The sequence below is a fragment of the Engystomops pustulosus genome, chromosome 5 (assembly GCF_040894005.1).
Source record: "Engystomops pustulosus chromosome 5, aEngPut4.maternal, whole genome shotgun sequence".
Lineage (NCBI taxonomy): Eukaryota > Metazoa > Chordata > Amphibia > Anura > Leptodactylidae > Engystomops > Engystomops pustulosus.
Genome location: NC_092415.1, coordinates 92,780,907 through 92,808,150, shown reverse-complemented (window position 1 = coordinate 92,808,150; position 27,244 = coordinate 92,780,907). Strand labels below are relative to the sequence as shown.

General features: G+C 40.3%; 1 protein-coding gene across 12 annotated transcripts in view; it reads right to left on the bottom strand.

The window, feature by feature from the left end:
- Window positions 1–27,244, bottom strand: part of PIGN (phosphatidylinositol glycan anchor biosynthesis class N) — a 249,710-nt gene that overhangs the window by 177,086 nt on the left and 45,380 nt on the right. For all 12 annotated transcript variants that reach the window (XM_072152718.1, XM_072152720.1, XM_072152713.1 and 9 more), the window contains 3 exons: window positions 19,680–19,720; window positions 7,299–7,358; window positions 354–446 (listed from right to left, as the gene is read on the bottom strand). In XM_072152718.1, the coding sequence (XP_072008819.1) occupies window positions 354–446; window positions 7,299–7,358; window positions 19,680–19,720 (194 nt within the window). The remainder of the gene's footprint in view (window positions 1–353; window positions 447–7,298; window positions 7,359–19,679; window positions 19,721–27,244) is intronic.

The window sequence follows — 27,244 nt, the reverse complement described above, 5'->3', positions numbered from 1 at the left end:
AAAGCAACTTTGAAGTGAGATTTACACTGGTCTTATAATGTGATGGAGGAAGAGAAGTCGATGACTCCCACCTCAGAATACTCACTCCATCTTGAATGACTGACATCATTTACCATACTTCTGATGAGCCAGTTATGATGTCCCTTGATTCTGGGTTTGTCACAGTTTGAGGCAAAGAGAGCTTGACTTCAGCACAAAACTCTCTAGCTTGGCAATCGCCATACAATTTATATGTAATTAAAGTTAGTAAACCAGTAGGGGACAGGTTATTATGACAGGTTCCTGACTGATTCTTTAATTCTTGGTGTTATTTTTCTTAGTCCTCTAGATAGCAGCTAAAGAAAAATTCTTACCTTGAACTGCTCCAGAATCTGTAGAGCATTAGTAAGCATGCTCTCAGCTTTAAAGAGATTACTGCTGTTAATATACTCCACAGGCAAAATTCCCTGCAGGTAAGAAAACATGAAAACAACATAAGCGGGGTTCACTTCAATAATCACACAACCTAGAACGGAGAACAAGTAGAAATATTTTCAGATAGAATTAGATGTTGAAAACAAATTAGGAAAAAGAGCAGAACTAAGTACCATATTATGATAAACTTCTTTACCTTAATACAATCATTGATAAGCTGTGGCACAATATGTGTTGGGTAGCGCATACCATGCTGGTTCGTATGCAGGAAGTCTTTGTAGAAATGCACTTGTCATCATGTATTATATGCACATGCTCTCACTTTATATGAATATAAATTCATCAAAAATGCCTTAAAGAAAATCTACCATAAAAATCAAGCATGATAAACCAGGGACACTTATTCATAGTTCCAAGCACAATCTTCCTATATGTGTTATGCATGGAGTCCTTCTAAAATCAACTTTTAACATTATGCTAATGAGCCTGAAAAACTCTGGGGGCAATACAAGAGCCCCTCAGTGCTACAAATGCACATGCCCTAACAATTAGCAGAACATGTCTCACCCAGGGGGAGGGAAGGCTGATCTCAATCTAACAGCCTCTAGGCTCATTAGTATAATTATAAAAGTTTATTTTAGAAGGAAGGAAGCCATGGATAACAAATATAAGAAGATTACCACAGTCACAGACCGTGGATCTATGAGTAAGTGTCCCTGATTTCTCATGATGGATTTTAATGGAAGATTTCCTTTAAGCCTAATAATGACTAGAGGACTACTGGGGGACCAACCTCTATATTCTGGAATAGATGTTGTGTATAAATTCAATAATTAATAAAGTTTCTATAACATTGGACATGTATTTGTGGCTTTTCTTCTCTATGCTTTGTCCTTCTGTAAAGTCAACTAGGTGTCATATATCTGCTAGAACAGCAGTTAGTATTGTTGACTTTTTTTATTTATGGTATTCACCATGCAAATTGATATTAAAGAAGTACTCTAGGAACAGGCATAATTTATATTCAATTGGGTAATTAAAATATAAGCTAATGTGTATTTAGTTGTTTTTGCTCCCTTTATCAAAAAAATTTTGTGGACATACCGTATATACTTGAGTATAAGCCGACCCGAGTATAAGCCGAGACCCCTAATTTTACCACCAAAAACTGGGAAAAACTACTGACTCGAGTATAAGCCGAGGGTGGGAATATAGCAAGCCCCTAGTAGTATACAGCAACCCCCTGCCCCCGATGCGCTGACATCGGTAAGCCGCGCCAACATCGGGGAGCTGCGCTGACATCGGAGGGTGAGTATTTAAGTTTATTTTTTTTAAGTGGGTAATTTTTTTTTTTGTAATAGACTCGTGTATAAGCCGAGGGGACGTTTTTCAGCACATTTTTTGTGCTGAAAAACTCGGCTTATACACAAGTATATACGGAAATCTATGATGGAGAATTAAAATGCTACTGTCCCTTTAATCAGTCCATGGATTTTGCCACTGGTCACACATCCACATCATACATCCTGTGTTCACCACTATGTTTGGCTGTAGTCGGTTGGTTGCAGTGCATCCAATACGGGTCAGTGTTGCGTTGAGATCTCGGTGTGGCAATGTGCAGTGATGGCAGTTACACATCATTAATATGGTAACAGAGCAGGACAGTCTGTTACATCATCACTGGGAGCAAATCTTAAGAGGGAGGAGTTGTTACTGAGAATTTAAGGATCATGGAACTAGTTTCCAGTGGTGGCCATCTTGGAAATAACGCCATCTGCTTTAGAAAGCCCATAAAATTTTGTGAATCATAAAAGCAAACTATTTAAGCTTCGTATTGTGATTAACGATATCGAGTTTTGTTGTATTCACTTATTTATAGAATTATGGGTTTTTGTAGCAGATTTTCATATTCCTGGAATACCCCTTTAACATTATAATGTTAATCTACAGGTAAGTACACTTTTTGGGAAACCAAACTTTGCATGACACAAAAGTTTTCATGTCACCACATTTTTAGATATAATAATTATAGAATTATCATAATCATTTTCTTCGCCTATTGAGCTGTGCTTGGATTGTTTTTGGTCAAGTTGTTATTTTTAATTAGTACCATTTTTATTTTGTTAACCAAAAATAAGTAGTTATTTAACCCCTTCCTGACGTGGGACGTAACATATTACAGCCAACACCCTCCTGTAACACCCACGATTGGAAATAAAAAACACATTAAAAAAACTTTATTGCAGTGTCCAAAAAAAAATCTACTACCGAAAAAGCGGCACTACAGAGGGGGGAGCAGGTGGACATTATATCATTATATGGGATGGGGTTAGATATCGAGTATTTGTGGGGTAGACAATTTTTTTTTCCAATGACCATGGTAACCATGACCATGACTGTTACCTGGCCCCGGTACATGGAAAAAAAAAATTAGGTGCAGCCGGTCCACAAATAAAAAAAAGGTTGGGGAACACTTGCCTATACAATGTGACAAAGCAAATCTGCTTTGAATGGTGCTACATTCCCTACAATGCCCTGTCATGTGAACACACAGCAGGTTACTACCACATATGTGGTATTGGAGAACTTGGGCAGCATTCATTATGGTGCATTTTGGCATTTTATTCTTCGAAAAAAAAATTAAAAAAATACTTTCATTTAGCCAAAAAAAAGAAAAAAAAAATCACAATTTCAAAATCGCTATATTCTAACCCTCCTAACATCCTACAAAAATGTTAAACGCATGAAGAAAAAAAACAAAACATGCCAATATGAAGCAAACATTTGGGAAATTTTAGTTATCAAATTATTTTGTTGGAATGGCTGGTATGGTTCTAAGATTAACATTTTTTCATTTTAAAAATAAAGAATTTTTCAGAATTTCACAAAATTTCATTTTTTTTTTTAAAATAAAAAATGGCAAGGAATAAGATGAGAAAATGATCTCAAAACCACCTGGAAATGTCAAAGGGTTTCAAAGTTATAACAGCTTAAAGTGACATATGTCAGATTTGAAAAAATAAGCTGTGTGAGGAAGGAGCAAAATGACTTTCACGACTATGGGATGATATACTACAGTGTGCTTGTAGAGGTACATACAAATCATATCCATAATACAAACATTATTTAGATTCCAGTCTATATGCTGAGAAACAAATGCTGCATTTGCCAGTTATACAACACATGTTTTTAACATCAGATGTCATTCCAGATTAATGTAACATCCCCAACATAAGCACAGCAAAGCCATAAAGTGCATTTTACAGATTCAATTCTCAGAAAAGCAGCAGGGGGATTATTATTTATTAATAAAGTAACAGCATGTTCCATGTTATACCAGTTATACATTTCAAGTACAAAGCCCAAGTTTCACATTGAAAGATCTCTTGTACACATGAGCCAGTGCATTCCATGAGGTATGCATATTAGTGAGAGTGGCACTTCTATGCGTACAGGTATTAGACAATGAAAGCTATGTAATGTCCCTGAAAAACTGGTAACATGTAAGTGAAAGTGACACTTTAATGGAAATAGGTCAGTTTGTTTTGAACCCCCCCAATACAAACCAAACAACAATCAAAACCTCACAGTGCAGTTCATTCACTGTCCAGTCACATCTTTTTAAAACCTTATGCTCCAGCAATATATGGAAAGATAAGTTGTATATGCATATGAAGTATTTTGAGTCAGGGGGTGGAGAGTCAACAGTATAAGCTTCCTCTCTACTCACCATACTAGCCCCTCCACCATGGCTGACATTTATCCCCGGTTTCATAACTAATCTGCGACCCAAAATCTTGGGAGTGCTCTGTGGATACTGAACTCCAGAGCATTTGCATAGAGGCCAGACCAAATTCCCCAATTTCAGTTGCAGCAGCAGGGATGAAACCAAGACTTATGAACATCAATCACTTAACTCACTACCCTGGTTCTCCAAAAACCCAATTTGCATTAATACTGTAATAGAACATGCTTTCCCATTGATAGGAACAGTGTTTAACCCCTTATCACCCTAAACTAGTTTTCAGCTCAATGACAAGACTCAATTTTTCAAATCTGACATGTCTCACGATAATTGGTTATAACTTCGGAACACTTTAACATATCCAGGCGATTTTGAGACTGTTTTCTCGTGACACATTGTACTTCATGTTAGTTTTAAAATTTAAGTGATAAGTTTTGCGTTTCTTTCTGAAAAAAAAGTGAAAATTTTGCAAAAGTTTGTAAAAATTCTTCATTTTCCAAGTTTGAAATGTTCTGCTTTCCAGACAGGAAGTAAAACTACCCAAAAAGCTTGATAATTAACATTTACGGAATGTCTTCTTTATGTTGGGATGATATTTTATGCATCCTCATCTTTATAGGATGTTATGAGGTGCAGAACTTTAGGTCCGATTTTTCTCATTTTCATGAATATTGCCAAAACTCACATTTTGAGGGACAACTCAGCTTTCAAGTGACTTTGAGAGGCCTAAATAATAGTAAAACCCCATAAATTACCCCACTATAAAAATTTCACCCCTCAACGTATGTAAAACAACTTCTATTAAGTCTATTAACCCTTTAAGTGTTTCACATGGGTTAAAACAATATAGTCCTGCGATTTAGAAACTATGGAATTTTTTTGGAAAATACATTCATTTAGGCAGTTTCATAATAAATTAAATGATGAAACGCTCTGCAACGTTTGATGTACTGATACCCCATATGTGGTGGTAACCTGCTGTATGGGAGCAAAGCCGAGCATAGGATCAAAGTAGCGCTATTCACAGCAGATTTGTATTGTCACATTGTACAAGCTATAAATGTAATTTTTTTTTTTTGGTAATGTGAACATATGAGGGCTCATTATGTACGGGATGAGATACAATGTATAGATAATTCATTTTGGGGGTCTATAGCTTATTCATGAGATTTCATTAACTATTTCAAGGGGGACACAAACAAAATCATCAATTTTTATTTTGGATTTGTAGCACTTTTTTTTTCCCCGCTCACCGTAACGTAAAAATAATATTTTATCTTTATTCTCTGGTACACTACAACTCCGGTGATACCTCATTATACAGTTTTTCTTATCTTTGCTCAATTTTACTGAGCAAAACCAATATTGGTGGAAATCATCATTTTTACTATCAACAACTTTTCTGGGCCATAACTTCTGTACTTTTCTGTTGTCAGATCTAGTTGAGGGCTTATTTTTAGCGAAAAGAGTTTTTCTATTCAGTCTAATCATATGAGGAAATGTAGCTTTTTTGTGATGGTGTTTGATGAAAAATTGTATATTACGGGAAGTTTTTCGTAGAAAGGCGTCGCGTCAGAAGAAAGTACCCTTGATGACCACCGAAGAATACCGATACGGTGGTCATTAAGGGGTTAAGGATTATGAACATGTGACTATACAATGAATGAGCCAAGCCATTTTTTGCACTTTCCCCTTGTGTCATGCCAAGAGAGTTAATCTCTATTTGGGAAAATAATTTAGATCTTAATGGTACCATTTATGAAACAATAATAATAATAATCTTTATTTATATAGACGGATCATATTCCGTAACGCTTTACAACTCATAGGGGACAAATACAAATATAATGAAACATGACAGAGCACAAAACATTCATATGGAACAAAAGGAGTGAGGTCCCTGCTGTGCTGTGACTGCTGACTTCTCATCTCCTATGCATGCAACATATATTGAGTCTTATACTACGTGAGATTGTGTCAAACAGAATTAGATACTGTGATAAATTTAGTGCAGTTTAAGGCTCCTCTCTGGCTATTTTTGTCTTGAATCTATATAGTGGGCTTGCTTCTGGTCCTTTTTCTATGTAATAAGCTTGGCTACAGTGCTGTATCTGTGTTTGTTTTGGTACTGTCCCCATGTAATAAGTTTAGTTATGTTATACCATATTTTTTGGACTATAAGACACACTTTTTAGCAAGAAAAAAAGTGCCTGCGTCCTATAGACCAAAGGTCAGGAGGATCTGCTGTAATGGAGATCAGATGATGCCCTGAAATAGCGTTTTATCCGATCTCCGAGAAACGAGAGCCTCGTCACTGCTCTCTCCCTCTGCCTACAGGTACAGGACCTGGACCTGCAGTGATGTCAGAAGCATGTGACTGATCACATGCTTCTTACATCACCACAGGTCTGATGCTGCCAACAATTGGGATGTGCTGCGCTGGGACAAGATAAGAAGAACAGGGGGGGGGGGGAAGGGTTCAGTATGTGTGTAGTACATCCCAGTGTGTTTCTTATATGTGTGTAGTAGAGCTGTGTATGTATTTATGTGTAGAGTAGTTCCCACAGTGTTTCTTATTTGTGTATAGCAGAGCAGCGTGTGTATTCATGTGTGTAGCACTTCCCAGAGTGTAGCTTATATGTGTATAGTAGAGCTGTGTGTGTATTCATGTGTGCAGTACTTCCCAGTATGTTTCTTATATGTGTATAGTAAAGCTGTGTATCTATTCATGTGTATAGTAGCGTCTGGTTAGTGTGTGTGTATGTTGCAGTTACCGCTGTGTATAGTAGTGCACAGTGTATGCAGCAGTGATAAGTGGGTTCCTATTTCTGTTTGTGTGTGTATAGCTGTTCTGTGTGTGTAAATGTATGGATGAAGGAGAGCTGTGTGTTTATATGTATGGATGTAGCAGAGCTGTGTGTGCTGTGCTTTAGTGCAACCAACAGGGATATTTTAATTGGTTTAAAATATATTTTTCCAATTTTGGAAACCTAAATCTGGGGTGTTTCTTATAGTAAATGTCACATCATTTAAAAACCATCAGTTCAGGAAGCCTCAATCTCTTTACAGCCCAGGGATCAAGATAGTCTTGCACCTTTACTACTACACCACATTGCAAATATAAGTGACCAAGAATTACCACTGAATTTAAGGGGTATGAGATTCCAATAAGAGCTGACATCAATGGAGCCACATCTGCCTAAATAATAATAAAAAAAAAAAAAGAAATTAGTTATATAGCATTTAGTATCAATAGTGCAACACAGAGCATAACTGAACCATATGAACAGATTTTTATATATCTATATAACATTTTTTATATAAGTATTCTTTATTATAAACAAGTCAAAAATGGAAAAAAAAATATGGTAATGAAAAGCAGGCTTGTAATATAACATTAGGAGGAACATTGTACGGTTGTTTAAAACAAAAGCAGGCACTTTCTCTATCCTTGCACCAGCACATGGGTAGTGTTGCATAATTATGAAATTTTCAAAACTGGCTGCAAGTGATCGGGACTGAAGAAACACAATTAGCTATCTGCCAAGCCCAATCACTAACTGGTGCACTGACCCAATCACTGGTGCTAGAAAAAAAACACACAGTGATTGCTGTCTATCTTTTGCTGGTGAGAAAAATGAACACATGGATATTTGTTTCTAGGACTGTGCCACATTCAGCTGAAAGTATAATGGAGAAGGTGAAAATGGATGTGCAGAAAATAGGGAGCTGACAGATGCAATGCAATTGACACAGCTACATGGACAAGAGAAGCTCATGTAAGGAAAGTGTCATTGAACATTGGATTTGGGACCAATAATTCTAAAAGAAATAGAGTCCCAAAAAATTAATAATGGAATTCAGGGTTTGGAGAGTTATAATCCATGTTCCCGAAGATGATCACATATTTGAATAAATTCAGATTTTTTTGGTTCAGAGGAAAAAATAAGACATACAGCCCTAAGCAATTTTTTTGAGCAAAAAAAAATTAAAACTGCATTATTTTCTGTAGAATCTCTTTGTTGGTAAGGGGTTAACATTTTTTTTTTTTTTTTTTTTTTTTTATTAATTTTAAAGCATACAACGGGTACATAGGAAAATACAACTCTTTTACACAACTTATTGACATCTTTTTCTCCCACCCTTATTCCCTCCCCCCACCCCCCTGTCCCTCCCCCCACCCACCCCCCTAGAAAACAATACATATGCAAGTTACATTGAGTGAAGGTTCTTTCCCCGAATGAAAAAAGAGCGAATTACCAGCTGCTAGGATATTGTCCGAGAGAACCTTGCCCTTGCGTTATTCCTACAATTTCAATTGACCCGTAATATGGAGAAGGGTCTCGCTTGTTATATCCTATTATTTCCGAATGACATCGAGTAGGGAAGGAGGAACCTGTTGCATCATTGGTGTCTTGGTGTTTCATTACCTCTGAGGTATCCCCCCCCTAGTGGCCCTATCCCGCCCCTTCCTCCCCTGCCGGGAGGGGTAAAAAAAGAAAAAAAAAAAAAAAAAATTATGGCAACCAAGAGGGTTTTTAGTTTGTGTCTTCCCCCCATATCTTCTCCCATAGATCAATTCTGTTCTGCTTACCGAAGTAAAGTTTTTCATAAAGCTGAATTTTAGCCCGTAGGGCTTCCCACTGTACTAGAGTTGGAGCTTGAGGTCTCATCCAATTCCTTGCGATTAGCACTTTAGCTATAAGTGACATTCTACAAATAATAGCTCTTTGAGTCTTTGACAGCCCCCTCCTATGTCCCACCCGTAAGTGGTTTAGTAGGAGGACCTCCAAGGAAAAAGCAATTCCAAAGCCCAGACGGTCCGTGATTGTTTTATGTACTTCTTTCCAAAGGGAGTTTATTTTAGGGCAAGCCCAACTGAGATGAATAATATCTGCGTGTGGGTCCCCACAACGTCGGCATTTATCCTCCTCATATATCCCCATCTTTTTAAGACGCACTGGAGTGTAATACAACCTATGTGTAATATTAAATTGGATCATCCTGTGATTTGTATTTAGTGATGAGAGAACGGTATTTTGGTGTGTCTCCTTCCATTGATCTGGTGTGAGGTGAATACCATCCAACTCCCATTGTGCAATATTCTTCGATACTGTGTTCTTAGTGTCTTCTCTAATTAATATTTTGTATATTTTCGAGACCGATATCTTCCCTCTCCAATTGGAGAATATCATGTCTATCAATGTGCTTCTGTGAATAGTAAAGTGAGTCTTATCTAGTGTCTTATTATATGCGTCCCATATTTGCAAATAATGCAAGAAGGTACTTTTGCCCACCCCATATAGTGTTCCCAATTCTCTATAAGAGAGTAATCTTCCATCCTTTATTATGTGGCCCACCCTCGTGATCCCCAATTCCTTCCAAATTTGTGTGTCCGTTAGTTTCCAAAATTCCTTCAAATTTTTATTGTGCCATAGAGGAGTGAATTCCAAAGACCCCGTCCCTACCCCCTGTCTCCCCAGGCGCTTCCAACATTCACTAATAGTCCTGCAGACCGGAAAGTTTTGTGCCAGGCTCCCTGACAATTGACCTGATTCGCAGACCTCTGGAAAGGGTATATTGCCCCTGGTTTTTTTAAAAAACTGTGTGAGTGCCCCTGATCTTCCCCATTTCATCATAAAGCGTACTTTAGCTGCTACGAAATACAATCTAAAATTAGGTAACATTAATCCTCCTTCTGCTTGTGACGCATATAGATAACCGATTTTCATTCGTACGTGTTTTCTCCCCCATATGAGATCGTTACAAAGTCGCTCAATCAGTCTAAAAAGTTTCTCTTCCACCCATACCGGAGACGCTGAAAGCACATATAGTAGTTGTGGCTGTACCACCATCTTCAGAAGACCTATTCTGTCAGCTCTGCTCAAGGGCAGCTTAACCCATACTGATATTTTTGATCTTATTTTTGCGATCATTGGGAGAATGTTCAGTTCAGCATATCGACCGAGGTCAGCGGAGATCCGTATCCCCAGGTATTCAAATGCTGAGTGTGGCTCCAGTATCTGTAACTCACCCATGTTCTCAGTCGAAAATACGTCAATAGGGAGCAGAACTGTTTTTCCCCAGTTTATCTCTAATCCGGAATAGCTACCGTACTCCTGTAATGTCTGGATAACATTCGGGACGGAACGTTCCGAGTTTCCCAGGCACAGCAAGATATCGTCCGCGTAGAGCAGCAGTTTATCTGAACTTCCATTACAGCCACAACCAACTATGTCTGGGTTTGATCTCACCAAGGCGGCCAGGGGTTCCATAAAGATATTAAACAGTAATGGGGGATAGAGGACATCCCTGGCGGGTTCCTCTTTGTAATTTAATTTTTTCTGAGACCCTATCGTTAATAATGATCCTAGCCTCTGGCTCTTTATATAATAACTGCACCCATGCTATGAAGTCTTCCCCGAAGCCGAATCTCCTCATAGCAGCCCAGAGGAAGGGCCACTCCACCCTGTCAAATGCTTTGGCTGCATCTAATGACAGGATGGAGCGGTCCCCAGCCCCGGCCCCCTGTTGCATATTTAAGAACAGTCTGTCAAGGTTGTCGCTTATAAGTCGCCCGGGGATAAATCCCGTTTGGTCTGGGTGGATAAGATCTTGTATTATCCTCTGGAGTCTCCGTGACAGGGTTTTAGCAAAAATTTTTGCGTCCGTATTGAGCAGGGATATGGGTCTATATGACTCCCTCTCTATGGGGTCCTTACCTTTTTTAGGGATGAGAACAACTGAGGCCTCACGCATTGACTCCGGAAGTATACCTTTCAGTCTGCTCTCATTAATTACTTCTAACAAAAGGGGCAACAATGTTTTATTTAGTCTCCTATAAACTTCGAATGGAAGACCGTCAGACCCGGGGCTCGTATTGCCCTTGATGGAGCTAAGTGTCTCTGCTAATTCCTCGATGGTCAGTGGGAGATTCAGTGACTGTATTTGTGTCGGTGTGAGGGAAGGGAAGGAAATATTTGAGAGATACTGGTCCGGGTCGGGGCCATCTTCCTTAAGTTCAGATGAGTAGAGTCTAGAAAAAAAGTCCACGAAAGCTTTACTGATGTCTTGAGGGGAATTTACTATTTCTCTATTCTCATTGAGAATCTGATTTATATATTTAGCTTCCCTCTGACACTGGACTGTAGAGGCTAACAGTTTCCCTGGTCGCCCTGACTCGCAGTAATGTTTTTGTCCTTGGAAGAAAGCTTGCTGTTGAGCCTTCTCTCCGAGGAATTTTTCATATGCTATTCTAGCTTTCCGCAAGGCCTCCTGTTGGGTCTCTGAAGTATGTTTAAAGTACTCCTCTTGGGCCCTGGTCATTGCATTTAATAGTGAATTTTCTTTCTGTCGAAAGGCCTTTTTCTTGGTACGGATCTCCGACTGCCACCAGGCCCGCATATGTACTTTCAGTGCACCCCAGACGACTCCAGTATGGGTGGACCCGAGATTGTCATTCCAAAAGGTGAGAATCTCCTCCTCAGCCTTCTCGTCATTAGAAAGGAGAGAGAGCCAATGGGGATTTATCTTAGGTGGTTTCCTTCTATATGTGTTGTCTAAATTTAACTCCAACAGCAAGGCTGAATGGTCGGAGTGGCTCGCAGCTTGATACCTCATTTTTTTAATGTAGGGAAATGCATTGTCTGAGGCCAGAATTAGGTCAATCCGGGACATTACTTTAAGTGAGCTGGAAAAACATGAAAAAACTTTTCTATCCCCGTATTTCTCCCGCCATACGTCTCTAAGTCCTGTTTCCAGGCAGAACTTATACAGGGGAGAGGTAGCGGGCCGCGGGCCACCCTTTCTGCCACTTCCCACCCTATCAAGGTCAGGGTTCATGGCACAATTAAAGTCCCCGGAGATCCAAAGAGGACATCTGTCCCTCTGGTCCCTGAAGACCAGAAGTGCTTTCAACACCTGTAGGGAGAAAGGGGGGGGAATATATACAAAGGCAAGGATACATGTGAGCCCATCGAGCTTGCCGTAGAGAAAGACGTATCTACCTTCCACGTCAATTTGTTTTGCAATCGTTGAGAATTTTACTGTTTTGTGTATGAAGACGCTCACTCCCCGAGAAAAAGTGGAAAAAGTTGAGTGGTGTTCCTCTACGGCCCAGTTTTTACTAATAATTTTCACTGTGTCCTTGCTGAGATGCGTCTCTAATAAACATACTATCGCAGGGAGATGTTTCTGAATGATGTCGAAGACAATACGACGTTTTATCCGCTCCCCTAAGCCCCTAACATTCCATGTAAGTATAGATGCCATTTATGACACAAAAAAAAAAAAAAAAAAAAAAAAACGCGTCCCCCACCCGGCAGGTGTCTGAGCCCCAAAACCTCCCCCCACCTCCCCCAAACCCCCCCCCACCTCCCACCTCCCTCCCCCTCCCCCCCACCTCCCCCAAACCCCCCCCACCTCCCACCTCCCTCCCCCTCAGTGTATACAGTATAAACTGGATACTCTTCTCCCCTAGCAATCCCGCAACAACGGTCCCCTCCCTCCCCCATCCATGCCCTACAGGATTCATGATAATTTTTATGGCGAGGAAGGATGGGTCATGTCAGCAACCTTATATTCCTTTAGATTCCAACCAGTTGAACCCCTCCTCAGGTGAGGAGAAAAAATATGTCTTCCCCTGTAGCACAACCCTCAGCTTAGCTGGGTATATCAATGAATATGATATATCTTTTTCCATCAGTTTTTTTTTAAGCTCTCTAAATTCTTTTCTTTTCATCAAGGTGTCCCTTGAGAAATCGGGGTATGCAGAAATCTTTGAGCCGTTATACAATGTTTCTCCCCTTTTCCTTAGTTCTCGGAGAACCATATCCCTGTCCCGAGAGCATAATAGTTTAACCAGTATAGCACGTGGGTATGCACCGGGCACTGGTTTGCGGCCTGGGACCCTGTGAGCTCGTTCTATCACAAAGTGTGGGCGAATAAATTCCTTCCCCAATACCTCAATGAACCAATTATGAGTGAACTGTAGTGTATCCTCTTGTTCCACCCCCTCAGGGAAGCCCACCAGACGCACATTACACCTTCTAGAACGGTCTTCTAGATCTATTATCTTGGCCTGCATTTCTTTTTTTTCAACCTCCATCCTAGAAATTGCTTTTTGGTGTCTATCTAGTGTTCCTTCTATTTTTGAGAGGCGTTCACCCTGATCTTTAATGCGACTCCTGATATTGTTTAGGTCCTCACGGATTCCCAGTATATCCTTTCTAGTATCCTCAAGTTGGTCTTTTAGCCCCTCCATAGCTTTATTTGTTTTATTAACAGCTTGGAGAATTTCATCCCAAATAGAGGGGTTACCTCCCTGGGGCTCCTCACTGTCCGCAACTAGGGGAGAGAATCTGGAGCCTGTTTCGGTTTCTCTAGCGGGCTTAGTCTGCTTCCCTGGGGGAGATTTCAGGAATTTATCTAGCTTGGTGGTAGCTTTTTCCTTTGGGGAACTAGCCCCGGTGGATTTACGCCCCGCCTTTGGAGGCATATTAAGAGGAAGAAGGATCAGCTGCTTCCACCGTTAACCCCTGTCCCTCTATTAGTATTCCTTCCAACGGTATCTTTACATTCCCTTATGACACCTATATTACTTTCACATCAATTCATAAACTTTACATAAACTTTACAATTAATCGATGCAAGAGTAACAGAACAAAAAACAAAAAACAAGAAAAAAAAAAAAAACCGTCAGAAGAAAAACAGCAGGCAAAGTTCGGGGGACGAGGTATCAATAGAAAGAACTTGATCGTCCTAGTTCCCGGGTGGCTATCAGCGCCAAAAGAGAGCTACTACTGTGTAGTCTCAAGGTGTCAAAGTCTCCAGTGGCGTGCAGTCAAAAGTGCTAAACCCTGAACCGTTTTGCTGAACCGTTTTGCTCCGCACAGGGATCAATAAGCACTCTTTGTCTATTCTCCCGTGGTGACTCAAACAGGTCCCAATTGAGAGAGGGGGAGAAGGGGGGGTATGGCTACTCCACCAACAGGATTAACAGCGAACTGTACACGAGGGCCCGGCAAGGCCGTCTTCTCTCACACCTCCCCCTCTATTTGTATTTGACGGGGTAGCGATATGCACTACGGATATGTGTGTCTCTTTAGCTACCCTCCGAACAGCTAGGCATCTCGCAACCTCCACACCACACAACTCGGTGGTAGTACATGCAGAGGGGGGGCGCCAAGAGATGCTATATCCGAACAAGACAAAAGTCTAGTGAGAGCAAAGATGTCAACTTCGCCAGGACGGCTATTGTTCTTTATGTAAAGCCAAGTTGATTTTCTAGGGCTCCGGATGTCACTCTCCTTTGAGTATATATATTAATTCTTTTTTTTTTTTTCCCCTTTCCCCTCTTTTCACAGTACTCCCCGAAGTTACCTCCAGTGCCAAAAGACAAGCCTGAGTGGCCGCTCCTCAGCCCTCTCGCACCCCACCGGGTGTCCTCCGGCAGACAAAGCGGCTCGCTGCCCCAAGCAGACACGGCCCAGCGACACCGCAAGGGGGGGAAAAGCAAGAGGACTGTGCACACCCGGATCCACAGGTAGGTGTAGGATGTATAAGCTGACAAAAGATGTTTCCTACTTTACCAAAAACTCCAGCCAGTCTAGACGCATTCCCTCTCAGTCAGCGATATATATTCCAGCACGGAGAACCCACCGTCTGTTCTTATTTCGGTTCACACAGGAGAGGAGCTTCAACGAAAAAGGCACTGTGGACGCTATGTCCGATCAGCCAGGCCGGTGCTCTACACGGTCGTCATCGTTAGGATCCAGTCGGTACGTCCAGTCGGTACGTCCCGTTGGCAGCTCCGGGAGTTCTTTTCCCGACCAATCCAAAGGGCAGAGTGCAAAGGGTAACACACTGCAAGACGCTGGCTCACACTCAGAGGAGTCGGGCGAAGGACTCGTGGCCGTGGCTACTGACAATCCCCGGCATGATAGGGGGCGGGGGCCGTCTCACGGGCGCGGCGTGTTACGTCATACCGCACCTGCCTCCACCCCAATGCCTAAGTTTGTCTCCATGTTGGTAAGGGGTTAACATTAACAAAGAGTTAATCCATTAACTTTTAATTATCTCCATTATTCATCCATTGCGCTAAACTATGGAATGGGAAGGTAAACTGGAAAACAAAGAAGAAAAGAGACATTTACAGGGGAACATTACTGCAGTTAACCATGGGTTTTCTGTTTTAGGGAGGGATTTTATTCAAAGCAATAGTAAGTACTAGTGATTAATAATATGCTCTAGAACGTAAATTAAAGTTAAGTAGAATCTCTTAAAGGAAACCTACCACTTGTAGTGGCAGGTTTCCGATGGAAATACCGGGCACCAGCTCAGGGTGAGCTGGTGCCGGAGCTTATTTTAGTTAGTGTTTTAAACCGCGGTATCGCGGTTTAAAACACTTTTTAAACTTTATAGCCAGCGCAGGCAGGTACGCGCTCGGTGCTTACCGTGCACGCGGCTACATAGGAAGTGAATGAGAGCCGCGTACCTGCCTGCGCCGGCTATAACGTTTAAAAAGTGTTTTAAACCGCGATACCGCGGTTTAAAACACTAACTAAAATAAGCTCCGGCACCAGCTCACCCTGAGCTGGTGCCCGGTATTTCCATCGGAAACCTGCCACTACAAGTGGTAGGTTTCCTTTAAGAATCTTTTCTTCCTGTGCAGTCTATGGTGGACATTACAGCTAGTCTTCACCAACTACTTCATGGAAAACTAATAATTAGACATAGATTCTGTAGAGAAGAGAATAGAAAAATACGCTGTATGCATAGCCAAAAATAGATTTATTCCTCATTACGCCCAGACACACATCCATACAGACACAATAGCTTATCTTTAAAAGTCAACCGGAAAATGTGTGTGTGTGTGTACTATATATATATATATATATATATATATATATATACACATACACACACATACAAATTATTTAGAAGAATTTCTTGAGCAATAATGTCACTGCAAAATAATAATTACACTCTTATGGCTTTGTACAAACTTTAGAGGGAAACCTGAAGATTATTTTTCACTGACAAATAATCACCAAAGTATAAAGGAAAATACGCTTTAACAAAGCTCACAGTGATATATTGAGTGAAAACACAAAAATCAATCACACAAATGGAAGTTGTGCAAAGGGAAAGCAAAATCCATAGACTAGTACAAATAGGACCTTTATGTAAGTCTGATGTCTGTATTACATTGGAAAGGCACAGCCATGTCAACCCTATTTTCTGATCATTGAGTCGTGCTCACCAGCTACTCTTATCTAGTTAAAGAATGGAGTGATAAGCAATGACATATTAGTACATGACAGATACTAATAAGGTGGGCAACTTTGCTATTTAATGAGAAGAAGAGATTGAAACTGGAAAAGTCAGAAAGAATATAACCACAAGACAGAACAACACGAATCACCAGTTTATATAAATTTCTATTTTCTTAAGTAAAATAAAACTTTTACTTGTATTTGTTTGCACATTGTTTGTATTTGTCAAGTGAACAATCACATGACTACATTCATTTTGCTGCAGTTTGTACAAAAATTAGCTTTAAACCAAAATTACAAAAAAAAATAAATAAATCTGTGAATACTTCAGAACTGAGTGAACTCTAATCTGCTACACTTAATAGAAATGAAACTGTAGTCTACAAATAGAAATAAAATCTAATCAATTCTAGTTCCAGGGTACTATAAAAAAAGAGGGTGTCTGACAGGGCCACATAACAGATTTGCTGTTTGAGTAACAAAACTGAGTAACAACCCTATGTACTGTAGATGAGACTGGTGGTTAGTCCCTAAAGAGAGTATAAAAGGCAACAAAAAAAGTCATGTTACTATACTAGAACTACCATTCATTAGTCCCCAGAATGTCTCTTAACACTGCATATAGTCATTATTCATAATATATTTCCTTTTGGCGTATAGTGAGGGGGGGCATTCAGATCAAAACGGACACTGCACAATGGAAGGCCTGAGAGTCTAACAGAGACCCCTGGCTGTCATGGCAAAAGATCATAACCCGCCTCCCCCACCAGTACCACCAATGACCTTGCAGGGGCAAAAATCCAAGCCAAAATTGTTGGGCACGTGCATCACTGGCATTAAAATGCTATAGGCAGCTTTGTCTGTTGCATTTAAATGATTAAATATTTAAAAAAAATTGTTTTGGGGAAAATAAACACTAAAAATAACTCCCTATCCCTAGAATTCACATACTGTAACAATAAACAAATAAACTCTTCAACAAGTATCCACATGTCCAAAATGCCTATCATGTGTTGAATGCATTGATTCACACTCTCCTAAATAGGATGTACTGTATATTGCAAAGTGTATTAGATGCAATGATAGAAACACCAAGTTTCTTCATATGCTGTGGATTTGTACTAGGTTAGGATTTTTTTGGAATGATGGCCAGGTAAAATTCCTTTTCCTGATGGACTTTTGTTGCAGTTGAATGTAGAGAACACTATTATAAGCGATATAAGGGGTACCAAACAACATAAAAACATTATAATAAAATGTTTGTTCCTGGCAAGACATACATATTTAGATATAGTCAGGAATAGGAAATCCACTAAAATTCAAAAAATAATGAAATGGGAGAGAGTGCTGAGATGGATTAAGTACAAAATAAAAGTGAATAGCAAAAATAAGAGTGAAATCTCAGAAGTTAATTCTTAGGACCAGAGGATGGGATATGGCTACAGTACATCCTTTTTATTATTTTTATTTCTGATAGGGAGGGGATTAGGGTCAGGGTTTTGGTATATTTGGTATTTTGCACATTGGGTAAGGACTACTGCTGATATTGTATATAATTGTAACAGGGAATATTTTTATAAATTGTTATATTATTAAAAAAAGTTAAGATTATTTTAAAAAAAATTATACAATGTACAGAACAGTGATGGGCAAAAATGTAAAAAAAAAAAAAAAAAGTCTGAATCATCGCTTTCATATTTTGCCTTTCACCTATAAAAAATTTAATAAAAAGTGATATAAAAAGTGTTAGAATTCCCAAAAACCAATCAATAAAAATATCAACTAGTCCTGCAAAAAAAATTACACCTCAATGCTGTACAATGAAGCGTGAAAAATTAATCAGAAAATGGTTATATGAAATCATTGTGTTTCTGCAAAATTAAATATTTTCCCATTTTCAAGTTATTAAAACTTAACACAGCTATATAAAATTTTGTATCTCCACAATCATATAGACCAGTGATGGCGAAACTTTTAGCAGCCGTGTGCCCAAAATGCAACCAAAAACCCCACTTATTTATCGCGAGGTGCCATCCAAAAGTTAAAGCAGTAACTCGTTGCTCCATGTTCAACAACTTTCAATCATATTGGCCTCCTGAGGACAACACAATAGAAATTTTCATCATTTTAGCTTCTTTCTAGTGCCCAGAGCATCGTGGGGCCAGCAGAAGGTCCTCCAAAGATAATTCGGCCCTATCTACACATTCTCCCTCTTCCTACAGTCCCAAGTAGCGAAGCAAGTATCAAAGTAAAGCAGCATCTTTTAAGTTGCTTGGAACTGCAGGAAGATTCTTACAGTCCTGTCTGGTGTGCTGGGGCGATGGCCCGGGTGCCCACAAAAAGGGGCTCCGAGTGCCGCCTCTGGCACCCGTGCCATAGGTTCGCCACCACTGATATAGACCCTAAAAAATTTAAGGGGATGTGTTTCATGTGAACCACACAGTGCAACTGCTTAAACTGAGAAATAAAAAAAAGTTTTAGAGGGGAGAAAATAAAGGAAATACAAAACAGAAAATGTCTGGTTCCTAAATGACCACACACACAAATAAAATAATAAAAATATTAGTGTCTCACTTTTGAATTCCCTCCTCACCTGAACTACCACAGTGAGGAGTTTAAAATTTAGATAAATTTAAAGAAGATCTACCATCAAAATAAATCATAATTAACCAGGGGCACTTACTCCCAGATCCAGGCATGGTGACTGTGGAAGTATTCTTATATTTATTATCCATGGCCTCCTACCTTTTAAAATAAGCTGTCACACCCTCACCCCTGCTCTCTTAGCACTTTCTTGATTTTAGAAGGAAGGAGGCCATGGATAACTAAATATAAGAAGGAGATTACTACAGTCACAGTGTCTGGATCTATGAATAAGTGTCCGAAGAAGCGCAAGCAGCATGAAACGGTCCGTAATTCACTGGTGTTTGGCATGTGTTTGCTCCCTATATGGCTTGAATAAAAGCAATGAGTGAGTGCACATTTTCTTTTGTCTTTTTAAGAGATTCTACATTTGAAAACTCAACTTGTTTGCACCACCAGTTTACTGTTCTAGCCACACCTGGGACTTGTCGTACTCCGAAAGTAAAAGGTTTGCCTTTCTTGTGGGACAGTCGTGCCAGAAAAATTATTGAATGAGAACAGAAAAACTGAACGAAACATATTGGCAATTAAACTGTGCAGACAATTTACACAGTTCATAGCGTTTTAGTCCTTATTGCCCACATTTAGAAAACAAACTGTACCTGATTGACATCGTGTCTCTTCAAGTTCTCCAAATGCCATTCTAAAATAAAAAGTTAAATAAAATAGTAAAAAAGCAAGATCCGTGAAAGTTTCATTTAAAATACTTCTTGTGGTCAGTGTAAATACCACCAAAAGGAACATTCTCTCACACCAGGTTTCAGCAGGGTACAGACTTTTACATCTTTCAACAGATTTTGTAGTCATGTGTGTGAATTTTTCAGGGTTTCATTCTGTTTATACTTTAAACCTAGTGGAGGAGTTTGATGAAGTTTTTTCATAGATGGAAGGTCTATCTATTCAACAGACTGAAGGGGCTGTTACACTCCATCAAGAATCGTGGCCCCTTCAATTATTTGTACAGGGAAAGTGCTGTAGACACAAGTGTAAGTGTACTTCCAGGAGATTTACCCCTTAACACAAATGTGGAAGTGAAATTCTATATTAAAAAATACATTCTTTTAGTCGTAATATTTGCATATCCACATGTAATTTGTCCCCAGTGTTTTGATTTTTTAAGGGGTATAATGAGAAATTAGAGAATACTTACAGATGTTACAGAATATTAAGACATTATTATATTTAAGAAATTTCTCCCAAGTAGGAAAATATCCAACATGTACATGGGCACACGGCAGGGAAAAGAAAGAAGGCTATTTTTTTAGCGGGAAAATTTGGAAGGATATGATTTTAGTTGACATGCAAAACCTTGAAGGTTCCAAAAAAGTGGAAACCACCAACAAGTCCCATTTTTTAAACTTAACCATCTACATAATTTTTCAAGTGCTATAGTGGCCATTTTCTAGCAATAGTTGGCTCACAGAAGTTTTTTTAAAATTAAATTGGGCTTTAAATTGAAAAATAGCATTAAAATGCATAGGTTTTAGTCCCAAAAGTTTAATTTTCACTAGTGCTTAACGGAAAAAATACACACCAAAGTTTGTTACACAATTTATGAATATATTAATGGCCATAAACTTTCAGTTTGGAAGGAAGGTTTTACTGGAATAGTTTTCAGTTGCTTTGCAGAAAATGCAGAGCCCCTGAGATCCCAGATCAGTTGACAGAGGGAACACATTTTCAAAACTACACCACTCCACAGATTCTTTCAAAAAAATGTATGCACAAAGGCTAGTACAAAGTTAATTTTGCAATATTTTGTCAGACATTTTAATCCCCAAGAACTTTGACCCAGCTTGAACCACTAAGAAATATCCTATCTGACAGTGCTTGTTATCTGATGCCATACTGATATGTACTAAAGTTTGCATACATTTACAAAAAGTGGTTAACAGACACTGTCTGGTGGTTAGGAGTGAAGTGCTGTCCCTGAGGCTGCTAACCCTGACCATGCTTTAAGATTCCCTGTCCTTTTCACCTGTATCAAGCTATTATATATACATCATCTGAAGAACTGTAAGAAAAGTATTAAACAAAAGATAATGTCACTCTGAGACTTTGTCATTCAAAGGTCATTAACAAGAAAACTTTGTAATAACGCCTGGAATTCTGTCCTCACTAACTTATAGAGCAGCAGGTCCATTCAATACTGTGGGAGTGATACAAATTGAAGAGAAAAGCACTCAGGTATTTCTTGCATTGCCATTCATTGTTTATGAGACTGTTGGAGATAACTGAGTGATGGGCTCGGCAACTTCCAGCACTTCAAAAGTACTGGATGGAGCAGAAGGCTGAAACCTGGGGGAGTGCCAGCGGTTATACCATCAGATTGCTATCCACTATCGTTGCAGTCCTTAATGAGGGGGGGACTCTGCTGTGGACATTTCATTAGCGAGGGGAGCTCTGCTGTGGAAATTTCATTAAAGAGGGCTCTGCTGTGGAAATTTCATTAAAGGGGGGCTCTGCTGTGGACATTTCATTAAAGGGGGGCTCTGCTCTGGATATTTCTTTAAAGGGGTCTCTTATGTGGATATTTCATTAATGAGGGGAAGCTTTGCTATGGACACTTCATTAAAGGGAGGCGATGATGTGAATATTTCATTAAAGGAGTGCTCTGCTGTGGACATTTCACTAAAGGGAGGCTGTGCTGTGGACATTTCATTAGTGAGGGGGGCCTCTGCTGTGGACATTTCACCTGTGATGCAGAGGTCTGCTGTGGACATTTAAATAGCGAGGGGGGGGGCTCTGCTGTGGAGATTTCATCGATGAGGGGAGACTGCTACTGGACATTTTATTGATGAGGGGATGCTGCTGGAAATTTTATTGATGAGGGGATGCTGCTGGACATTTTAATAAAAAGTAGCGGATGAACTTCCCACCCAAGACTTATACTCGAGTTTTCCCAGTCAATGGAAAAAAAGGGGCACATTCAGGAGGGCTACAGAAAAGGAAAGGCAGCTGTAGGAAAGGGAGCATTTTAGACCGGGGGCTGCGTGACATGGCACATTATATGGGTTGGGGTTAGATATGGTGTATTCGCGGGGAGCCAAGTTTTTTATCCAGGGACCAAGGTAAGGGGGTTCCCTTACCCAGTTTGGAGACCACTGCCCTAATCTGTCAATAGGCAGAAATCATACAATTGAAGCAACTCTTAATATTACACTTCCAAGCCTTCGTAAAGGGTGGAATGGTTGTTGCCATTAGCGAACCAACATTATCAAAGCATCATCATCATAATATTATCTAGTGAAAATTTGTAAATTTAAGACTTGCTGCAATGTTCTTTTCATCAAGTATAGCTTTTTGGAGTTTCCAGTAGAAAGTCTATTCTTTTTCATTTATTTTTTTTTATTTTACAGTCATGAACTCAAACTTAAAGTCTGTAGAGTCTGCTATGCTCCTGCAGGTTTTACAATTACTCAAAGTATTGCATAGACTGACTTTGGTATTTGCTGTGTTTATATGGTTGTGACTGTGTGTGATCATCATGGAATTTGTTAAAACATTTTTTTAGTTACTAAATCTGTGGTTCATCTTATAGTAGTCCCCTTTTAGAAAGATACACTTCTCCCAATGTCCCTGCCATTTATTTAATCCCTCCAAAAAATAGGATTTGTTGAAGTAATGACTTCCTCATTTGAGCTATTTTTTGTTCCCGCATGCCATTTCTTAATGTTAGGGAACAAGAAAAAGTCGCAGGGAGCCAGATTGGGTGAGTACGGGGGGTGCGGCAGCAATTCATAAGGCAATTCATGCAGTTTGGTGGTGACAACTCCGGATGAATAGGCTTGTGCGTCATCGAGGTGAAACAGCACCGTGTCTCCTTCAATTTTTTATCGAAGTGGTCCAATAACTGTATCATAGTATCATAGTATATAAGGCCGGAAGGAGACTCAAGTCCATCAAGTCCAACCTTCAAGAATTAAATAAATGTTTTATCCCCATAACCCGTGATATTTTTTCTCTCCAGAAAGTCATCCAGGCCTCTCTTGAACATGTACATAGAGTCGGCCATAACAACCTCCTGCGGCAGAGAGTTCCATAGTCTCACTGCTCTTACAGTAAAGAACCTTTGTCTATGGTGATGGTAGAATCGCCTCTCCTCTAGGCGTAGAGGATGCCCCCTTGTCCTGGTCACAGGCCTAGGTATAAAAAGATCTTTGGAGAGATCCTTGTACTGTCCGTTCAGGTATTTGTACATTGTAATGAGGTCTCCCCTTAGTCGTCTTTTTTCTAAACTGAATAATCCCAAATTTTGTAATCTGTCATTGTATTCTAGTCCCCCCATTCCCCTAATAATCCTGGTTGCTCTCCTCTGCACCCGTTCCAGCTCTACTATATCCTTTTTATACACTGGTGCCCAAAACTGTACACAATATTCCATGTGTGGTCTGACCAGGGATTTGTATAAGGGCAAAACTAAGTCTTTATCATGAGAATCTATTCCTCTCTTGATACATCCCATTATTTTATTTGCTTTAGCAGCAGCCGCCTGGCTCTGGTCACTAAAATTAAGTTTACCATCCACCAATACGCCCAAGTCCTTTTCAGCTTCAGTTTTACTAAGTAATTGACCGTTTAGAACATAATTATACTTTTTGTTTCCATGGCCCAAGTGCATAACTTTACATTTATCTACATTAAACCTCATCAACCATTTCTCTGCCCATCCCTCAAGCTTCCACAAATCCCTCTGTAATGCTAAACTATCGACCTCAGTATTTATTACTTTACACAGCTTAGTATCATCTGCAAATATTGAAACTTGACTGTGTAAACCCACTACAAGGTCATTAATAAAAATATTAAAAAGAAGTGGCCCCAATACTGATCCCTGTGGCACTCCACTGGTAACATCAACCCAATCTGAGAATGTGCCATTAATGACCACCCTCTGTTTTCTATCACTAAGCCAATTACTTACCCAGATACACAGATTTTCTCCTATTCCCAGCAGTCTCATTTTATATACCAACCTTTTATGTGGCACGGTGTCAAATGCCTCTGAAAAGTCCAGATATACAACATCCACAGCGTCCCCCAGATCCAGTCTTGAACTTACCTCCTCGTAGAAACCAATCAGATTAGTCTGACAGGACCGATCTCTCATAAACCCATGCTGACGCTGGGTTATAAGGTTGTGCACAGTGAGATACTCCAGGATAGCATCTCTAATAAACCCCTCAAATATTTTCCCCACCACAGAAGTTAGACTTACGGGTCTGTAGTTTCCAGGATCGCTATTTGATCCTTTTTTGTATATTGGCACCACATTTGCTATGCGCCATTCATGTGGAACATAACCAGTCCTCAGTGAATCTTCAAATATTAAAAATAACGGTCTGTCTATCACCGTACATAATTCATGCAGAACCCGGGGGTGTATGCCATCTGGCCCAGGTGATTTATCTATCTTAGTGGTTGCGAGGCGGCGCCGTACCTCTTCCTGGGTTACACTGTTGACATTATAAAAAGAATTTACATTATTCCTCATTGTGTCTTCCACCAGGGGATTTTCCTGGGTAAAGACAGTTGAGAAGGCGACATTCAGTAGATTGGCCCTTTCCACATCTCCTTCCACCATGACCCCCATGTTATTTCTAAGGGGACCCACACTCTCTGTTCTTAGTTTCTTATCATTTATATACTTGAAAAATAATTTGGGATTATTTTTGCTCTCCCTGGCAATATTTCTCTCAGTCTCTATTTTTGCGTCCTTTATCTGCTTTTTACAGGATTTATTTTTCTCTCTATAATCCTGTAATGCCTCATCGCTACCTTCACGTTTTAGCACCTTAAACGCTTTATCTTTCTCGCTTATTGCTTTCCTTACAAGACTAGTTAGCCACATAGGCTTTTTCTTGTTCCTTTTATGCTTTTTCCCATAAGGTATGTGTTTCTCACAGGACTTTTTCAGAATATATGAGAAAAAGTCCCATTTTTGGGGGGGGCTTTTGTCTTTGAGAGCATTATCCCAGTCTATGCCTTTAAGGTCTTCCCTTAGTTGCTGAAAATTTGCCCTCCTGAAGTTTAGAGTGTTGGTTGCCCCTTCACTAACGCTCTTAGTAAAGCTTAATACAAAATCAATGATATTATGATCACTATTCCCCAGGTTCCCCCCAACCTGTAGTTTTGATACCCTATCAGGTCTGTTGGTAAGGATAAGGTCCAGCAGTGCCCCCCCTCTTGTTGGCTCCAGGACTAGTTGCGACAGGTAATTGTCTTTTGTTGTTGACAAGAACCTGCTACCTTTGAAGGACCTGCAGGTTTCTGCCCCCCAGTCAATATCTGGGTAATTGAAGTCCCCCATGATAAGTACTTCACCATGCTTTGAAGCCGCATCCATTTCACTTATCAGCATTTCCTCTGCTGCCTCCATTATATTTGGAGCCTTATAACAAACCCCTAGTAATATTTTATTATTCTTTTTCCCTCCTCTTATCTCCACCCATAGGGACTCCACATTTGCGTTACTGATGTCATCTCGCAAGACGGGCTTGAGGCAAGAATTCACATATAAACAAACCCCTCCCCCTTTTTTATTTATACGATCCTTTCTAAAAAGACTATAACCATCTATAGTAACAGCCCAGTCGTAGCTACTGTCCAGCCATGTCTCGCTGATACCTACTATATCGTATTTCCGTTCCAACATCAAGAGTTCCAGTTCCTCCATTTTGTTTGTGAGGCTTCTGGCATTTGTGTACATACACTTTATATGGTTTTCCCTGTCCGTATTCCTTTTGTCCTTATTCCCCAATCTCATTACAGCCCCCCTTCCTCCCCCTTGGACTATGACTCTTTCCAGCTCTCTATGTACACCGTCTATTTGCCCTGCACAAGTGTAATTGCCCTCCCCCCTAGTTTAAACACTCCTCCAACCTTCTAGCCATTTTTTCCCCTAAAACAGCGGCCCCCTCCCCATTGAGGTGCAGCCCATCCCTACTGTAGAGCCTGTAGCCGACAGAAAAGTCAGCCCAGTTCTCCATGAACCCAAACCCCTCCTTCCTACACCAACTTTTGAGCCACTTATTTACCTCCTTGATCTCCCGCTGCCTTTCTGGTGTGGCACAGGCAGTATTTCTGAGAAAATTACCTTTGAGGTCCTTGCCCTGAGCTTATGGCCTAAATCTCTGAAATCATTTTTAAGGACCTTCCACCTACCTGTTACTTTGTCATTAGTGCCAATGTGGACCATGACCGCTGGTTCCTCACCAGCCCCTCCCAGTAATCCATCAACCCGATCCGCAACATGCCGAACCCGAGCACCCGGTAAACAACACACTGTTCGGTATGCACGGTCTTTGTGACAGATTGCCCTGTGTGTTCCCCTAATAATGGAATCTCCCACTACCAGCACCTGTCTGACTTTGCCTTTGCTCCCATTACCCTTCTTACTGGAGCAGACATTCCCCTGGTTGCTAGCGGCCACGTCTTTTTGCAGCATTGCTACCCCAGAGCTGATATCCCCCTCATCCGCCAGCCTGGCAAACTTATTGGGGTGCACCAGATCAGGACTAGACTCTCTACAACTCTTCCCTCTACCCCGCCTTCTACATGTTACCCAACTAGCTGCCCCCTCATTCTGCACCTCCATACTTCCCTCCCCACAACCATCTTCCCCAGAGAGTTTGTGCTCCAGGAGCAGCAAACTTCGTTCCATATTATCAATTGCCCGCAGCCTTGAAACTTGCTCATTTAGATCCAGAATCTGGGCTTCCAGATGAGCAATTTTCACACACCCCACACAGCAGTATTCCCCCTCAAACGGCTGTTCAAGGAAAGCATACATGGCACAGGATGTACACCGTGTAGCAATGCCACTTATGCCACTTAGTATTGTCCAGTGATCGTTTTTCCTTTTTCTAAAAAAAAATCCATGAGGATGACGCTGTTCGCACCCAAAAAAATTGTCGCCATGAAATTTCCGCCCGATGGGACTGTCTTTGCCTTCTTTGGAGCAGATTCACCAGGTGAAATCCATTGTTTTGATTGTTGCTCAGTTTCTGGTGTGTAATGATGAATTCAGGATTCATTAATAGTGACAACTCGATGCAAAAACTCCTTCGGATCTCACTTAAATTGCTTTAAACACTGCTTTGGAGTTAACAGCCGCATCCGCTTGTTGTCCACCGTGAGCAATCCCGGCACCCATCGAGCCGACAAT